General features: G+C 38.8%; 1 protein-coding gene across 1 annotated transcript; it reads right to left on the bottom strand.

The window, feature by feature from the left end:
• Nucleotides 1-979: 979 nt before the first annotated feature.
• lmo2 (LIM domain only 2 (rhombotin-like 1)) lies at nt 980-5,523 on the bottom strand. Its single transcript, XM_073471396.1, has 3 exons — nt 4,891-5,523; nt 3,240-3,455; nt 980-2,039 (listed from the first exon to the last, which is right to left on the bottom strand). The coding sequence occupies exons 1-3, from the start codon at nt 4,938-4,940 to the stop codon at nt 1,814-1,816; spliced, it is 492 nt and encodes a 163-aa protein (XP_073327497.1). The 5' UTR covers nt 4,941-5,523; the 3' UTR covers nt 980-1,813.
• Nucleotides 5,524-7,124: the final 1,601 nt, after the last annotated feature.

Here is a 7,124-nt window from a genome sequence, read left to right as displayed (position 1 = left end):
CAAAACGATAGTGTAGTATATTAAATCATTGCAGAAAACATTATTCAGTGTAGCAATGTCAGAGGAGCAGGAGCATATCGATCACCGCGTCACATATCTTTTCAATCAAGGCCTGACACAGGCTGAAATAGCATTATGCCTTGCTATTACAGATAATATACACATTAGTGTGCGTAATCTAAAAAGACGGTTAGCAAGGCTTCAGCTATATCGGCCGCGCAATCTAAGTGAGCCTGATGTCGTCGTTAACTACATAGCTGACCAGCTACGAGGTCCTGGGCGTCTCCATAATCTCAGGCCTATCATATCACAGTCATTATCTCGAAATCTCGAATTAATTATATCGTTATCTCGGGAAAACAAAGTTTCGTTATCTCGAGATCTTGAGAAAATTATCCCATTATCTCGGGAAAACGGCAGTTGTTATTTCGAGATAATTTCGAGATTGTTATTTCGAGATAATAATACTCGAGATCTCGAGAAAACAAATGAAATTAACTCGTTATCACGGGAAAACGGAGGAAATAAAATGTATGAATGCATGGCCCTTTAGGGCTTCCGTACTTCACAATGAAGATTGTTATTCTGTTTAACACACCTGTAATTATTTTATATATACTCATTAAGGCCATAGCTGTGTCCCAATTTCATGTACACTTATTGTATGGAGTATATACTGTGTGCTAACCTTTACAGCATGTTGTTACTCTGCAGTTTGTGTACAAGAAATCAACACACAGGAAATGATGCAATGCAGGAGGGGTGCAAGGGCAAGCAATAAAATCAAAACAGAAATAATCAGTATAAATTTTAATGGTGTTCCTCGAGGTGTTTTCCCAGCCATGAGAGGCTCATTTTTGCACTGCATTGTGGGAAAATACTGAGCTTCAGTAGCATATCAAAAATCAGGGTTTTTTTTAGTCCTCTAACCTGCTTAGACTTCAAATCCGAGGAAGAAACTCACATCAAAGATTATAAATGTTTCTCTAAATTGTAATTTATTTAATAAATTGACAAGTAAATATCCAAAAAGTCTTGGGTGCATGTCCAGAGAATTGTATCAGTTACAAAAGTCAGTAAAATTAGTATTGCATGGGTTCCCTCGGTCACTAGAGGGCGCCACCAGTTCAACCTGGAAATACAAGACAATCATTCTGATCAACATCGACTTTGTCTTCCATTTATAACATCAAAGTCTGAAGCATTATTTTACAGGTCTGTAATTCCCTGCTTCCTGGAGAGAACATTCATACTTTTCATATTGAAAAAAGAAACAGTGTTCGTCTTTTACAACGCATATGGATTATAACATTTTCAATAATAAATGGATAAAGAATGAATATTTTTATTATTTGCGTTTAAATGGAGTCTTTGCCTAGAATTATTACCAGGTTGCACAGTTCTTCTCAGGAAATTAGCAACCCATAAAATAAAACGTTACTGAAATTTTTATTGAACATTTCAGACCAGACTGATGCAACAGTGTTTGACTACAAGAACCTTAAGAAATATTTTGCTTTTGTTCAAAATTCTTCAATCCCAGTGTGTATAACAAACGCCCATTATTGCAGGTAATAGTATTTTTTGCATTTAATAATGGAGCCTTAGATAAAAAGCTTTCTGTTATTGCTGGTGCAGTCTTCATTAGTCTCCAGCAGGGAGCAATGCAGAGATGTAGCCTCTCCTTTTCTGTTAAAATGATTCTGTCAGACGCATGACAGGCTACAAAAGTCTGTTTATCAATGGTTCATTCCCTTTAAAGCCAGTGGGAATAGGCATAGTGATGCTCCTTCGCCTTGAGCGACGGATTCTGCTAAATCATGTTGCTGTTGTTGAGTTTGGTCCACTCAAAGATGTCCTGCTCGCACACAATGTCTGAGTTGATCAGCAGGTAGCGGTCACCCACGCAGAAGTGCTTCTGGCAGGCGGCACACTTGAAGCACTCCAGATGGTAAACCTTGTCCCGCACACGCATCGTCATCTCGAACGCTCGGATCCTCTTCTCACAGGAAGCACAGAGACCGTCCTGACCGAAAAGCCTGCGAGGATGAGGAAGATATTAACATGGAAAACCTTCACAGAGCCTCTTTATAAAACAGGACCACAAGAATAGGCTTGGTGGCACTTCTGGGTTGCTGGGGCAGCTTCCTGACATTTCTTCCAATGTTTTCTCCCTGCTACAAGGGTTTTTTCTTACTTGAATCGAGCCTCTAAGGACGGAGGATCTACTACACTGCACAGATTGCAAAGCCCACTGAGGCTGATGGTGATTTTTGGCTATATAAATAAAAATGGACTTGAACTGACTTTGCTTGAGTTGTTCCTTTGTTCAAAAAGGCTTTTATTAAACAATTCATTGACATTCCAACATGTGAAAAAGTTTTGTTCATCACAAATATTTAAGGGATTTGGGTGTTTCTAACACTTAGTTAAAGGATGAGGCTGGCATTATTCTTTATTTCTGCTTAGGGCTACGACTAATGATCATTTTCATGATTAATCGCTAAACTCTTTATTCTATAAAATGTCATAAAAATTTTGAAAAAGGCCCAAAGTGACGTCTTTAAATTGCTTCTTTTGTCCAACCATCAGTTCATCTTCATTTACTTTCATAATTTGAGAAGATGGAACCCGCAAATGTTTGACATTCTTGCTTGAAAAGTGATTTAAAAGATTAATTAATCAGAAAAATAGTTGGCAACTCGTATTCTTTCTATCAGCTAATCAGTTAATCGACTGATCTTTGCAGATCTTTTCCTGTTATTGTCAACAAACCTCTTGAAAAGACTAAAACCAACAGCGAGTTAGTCCGTCTCTTAATATTTTCCAACCCTACCCTGCCTGTTGCACTCAGCCCTGAACTCGTTTCCTATGAAGATGTTAATCCTTTAAAACAGGTCAGCTGAATGATTTCCTTAAACAGCTCAGAAATGGAGGTTTCAGCACAGGGCATTTGTTGGGGACTTTTTTCACGTGCGTATGAACATGTTTGGTGTGCTGGTGTTTACCTGTTTACAGCACCACAACAGTGACTCTGGGATGTACTGAAAATAAACTAAAGTGCTCAGGTTCTTCTCGATGGAGGCGCATATATTTTCATTGGACAATACAGATTATCATCAGACTTCCCTTTTAATCACTACGACCCTCTTATGACGCTTTCCTGTTGAGCATGGCCTCGTCACATAACAAATCAACAAGCTGCTTGATTGAATCATGATGTCATGACATAAACCAACCTGAGGTAGTCTCTCCGACATAACTTTCTTCCCAGCTTGTAGTAGAGCCGACGGCCCACCTCTCCGAGTCGGCAGCCACAAAGGTCGCAGCTCAGGCAGTCCTCATGCCAGTACTGCTCGATGGCCTTTAGGAAGAACCTGTCACCGATGCTCTGCTGACACCCACCGCATGTCAGCAGGGACGGTGGCATCTGGAGGACCTCGTCCACCGGCTCCCTGGACGAGACAGAAAACTGGTTAGAAAAGCAAACACATGAGGGTTTTTTCTCAATTTAACACTTGGTCTATAAAATGTCTGAAAATAGTCGGAATTAAAAGAGTGACATCTTCACATGCTGTTTGAGCAACACTTGCAAACCCAGTTTACTGTCGTATAAAAGAAAAGCAGTAAATCCTGACTGAGAAACAATGAATGATCAACTCATTGTTTCAGCTCTGAATATGACTTTAATCTCCCTGTTATATACAACAGAGTGTGATTGAAATGTTGGTTGAATTGTTCGCATTTTGAGATTTAAATAAAACAGCACAAAGTCCAGACTTCTTGCACTTCCATTGGTTTGTTCCATGATTTGAATTTGTCCATCTTAAAGGAACAGTTAACCCAAAAAATGAAAATGTAGTCATTATCTACTCAAAGATAAGTTTCGTATCCACAAAACATTTCTGGAGCTTCACGGCAAAACAGCGTTGCAGCGTTCTCCTAAACAACTGAAGTAGCTGGGTTGGAGCCATTTTAAGTATTTTTCGGTTGTTTTTTTTTTACATTTTAAAACAAGTCCCCATCTGCTTCAGTTGTGTAGGAGAATGCTACGACGCTGTTTTGCCTCGAAGCTCCACAAATGTTTCGTGGGCTACGAAACTTCAACTGACTTTCCATCGGCATGAGGGCGAGTAGATAATGACTGCATTTTCATTCTTTGGGTGAACTTATCCTTTAAGTTTCTTTAAGTACAATTTGACACTGTCCACCTGAGGGAGCCATTGGATATCGTTAAATACAGCACAGTATAGCCACACAGAACAAATTGTACTTTATTAAAACCCCTTTAAAATTCAGTTTTCCTCCTGTATGTCCGTTTAGGTGGCGCTCAGATTGTTAAACTTGCATTATTCCACACTGTCTGATGGCATCATAACCCATATAATCTATATCTAACTCTTCACTGAAACTATATGATGTTTAGAGAAATATCTAACCCTCTTCACATCCCTTCAGTTGTTTCATCAAATGTAAATGTAAATCTACCTTTCTTGAGCATCTCTTCAGTCTGACAAATCTGGTATTTCTTTTTTATTTTATTTTTTTTTTGCAAGCTATGAGATTTTAAAATAAACTTTTGAATAATGTCTGGATTCACAGCCACTGACAGGCTGCTTTTTGAGGGGAAAAGACTCCTTAAATAAAGTATATCCTTATATATCACACCTTTAGCACACTTTACTTGTTCTGTAAATGTACTTTTTATTTTCTCACCCCCTTTTTTGCACATACATAACAATCCCCTCATGTACTATTTCTCGTGCCTGTACCAGCAGGAGCCTCCTGACCTCCTGCTATCAGCCATCTGCAGATAGTTTGGCTTTCATCATGCTCATGCGTCCTTCACGGTCTTTTTTAACACTATTTGCACTTCATACATCTACTTACTCATTGGCTTCCAGTGTCTTCCTCTCTATCGTGGATGTCATGTCTATCATATGATGTCCAGTCTGCTCCAGATCAGGTTTCAGGGGTCCACAGCCGGCTCAGCGGCGAACCTGTGAAGAAGAAGGCAGCCGAGGCGCGCAGCACCTGCTCCCACAGCCTCCAAGACGCAGCTACTGCGCTTTTTCTGTGTTAAATGAAGGCGAGTGCGTCCTGAGGAAATGGCCGCAAGACATGAAAATGTGCGCTCTAAGCAGCTAAGCAATGATGGAGGACACTGTCATCATTTCCTGAGGCAGTAACCCGCGGTGACACCTCCATGTCATCTCAAGTGTGCTGTATCTTTCTGCTGGACTCAGAGGACTGTGGATTAAAACACCATCAATAGGATCAGTCGGTCAGTGTGGCTGGTCTCCGTGCGTCTCCTCTGAAGTGAGCGGGCTGCAGACGCGCTCCTCCGCCGTTATTGTGCAGCAGCAGCGGCGGCAGCATCGTGTTTAAATACGTCGGCCCCCTCGGTCTCTGCTTTCGTTTCCCTCTTCCTGCTCACGACTGTTTGACAATGGGGGGAAATCGGTCTTAAAGCGACAGTTAAACACTGGTCTGCTCCTGCAGGCGTGCAGGCAGGTCGTGACTGAGACTAATGACTTCATTATTGTGCTTTGCTTCATGGCAGGAGATAAAGAGCGGACTGATATAATTAGTACAGGCCGTGTGTGTTTCCTCAGTCATCAGTGTCTCATTACTTCGCCTATTTGTTTTTTAAAAAAAATTAATTAATTAAATAAAGACATAGAGTTTTTGGTACCACTTTTCAATAAGGAACCCTTGAGTTGTAACTTGTGAGTTCATTAATGATTCATAAATCATTAACTTGTGTTTTATTGATCAGTTATAAGCCATTCATCAGAAAAAACTTTTGAGTTGACAAGTTGTGAAAAATTTCTGTGGTTGGTGAGTCGTTAAGGCAACGCTTTATAATAACATTATTAATAAATGTTACATTTATAGTTAACAAAGCTTTAGTTATCGTTAGCAAACAACAACAACAACAGTTAGTTCGTTTTTTAATTTCTGGGTCATGCCAATATCTAAATATAGATAGATAGATAGATAGATAGATAGATAGATAGATAGATAGATAGATAGATAGATAGATAGATAGATAGATAGAGGGAAAAGAGAAAGAAAGAAAGAAAGAAAGAAAGAAAGAAAGAAAGAAAGAAAAAAAAGAAAGAAAGAAAGAACGAAAGAAAGAAAAAGAAATAACCTATGAAAATGAAAAAAAAACCACATATGAAATCAAAAGTTTCAACTTTATAGATGAACTACACAGTATTTATCAACCATTTACACAGTATTAAAAAGCATCAGTTGCAACCAGGGCTGTCGAGATATCAGATTTTCACTACATGATCATTGTAGCCAAACAAATTCACGGTAACAATTTTATCATGATAGCTATATACAATTAGTATAGTACAATTCATCTTTATTGTGAGTTTTCTCTCTTTTTTCTGCAAATAAATCTCACTCACTAGGAGTGTAAGGAGGTGGAGAGAGAGGCTGTGTAACCATAAAGTGAACAAAAAGAAATTACACAAGGCTACAAGCTCTTAAAACTCCAGGAGTTGATTGTAGTAGTGACTGACTAACTGAGGAGCTGCTAAAAAGAAAAAAAAAAGAAAAAGATAAAACAAATGTCCTGGAGAAATATAACTCAGACAGAGAGACAAACTGTTCATATTTAAAACAGAGACGGTATATCATATAAGTATTAGTATTATATGTGTATTAGTATTATCCCCTAAATAAACTCATAATATCAACAGTAAAATTACTCATTATGCACCTTTCACCCTGTTTTAATATGTACATTAAAGGGTTTTTGACAGTGTTTCCTTTAAGAAGGTCGTGTTACACCTGCAGGGATGCGGTTAGTTTTACCTGTGTATTGTTGTGAAGTTTTAGCTCGGACATTTATAAACTCATCATCTGTTTTCTATGTAAAATCATAATCTGCCTCGTAACCTCCACTCAAGTGTATCTTCTTTACAGAGCTCTTGAATTACAAGACAGACGTTCTAATGTGTAAACTGGTGGAAGAGAGATAAAATATCCTGAAATAAGATCTTTTGAAAGTTGTCATAAATGCATGCAACCATATTTCCTGGTCTAGTCACAGCCTTTTCTTTTCAAACCAGAGCCGCTGCGGGCCCTTCTTCTTATCTGCTGCC

Source organism: Pagrus major, chromosome 8, assembly GCF_040436345.1.
Source record: "Pagrus major chromosome 8, Pma_NU_1.0".
NCBI classification, from domain to species: domain Eukaryota; kingdom Metazoa; phylum Chordata; class Actinopteri; order Spariformes; family Sparidae; genus Pagrus; species Pagrus major.
This window is presented reverse-complemented; position numbering and strand designations above follow the sequence as displayed.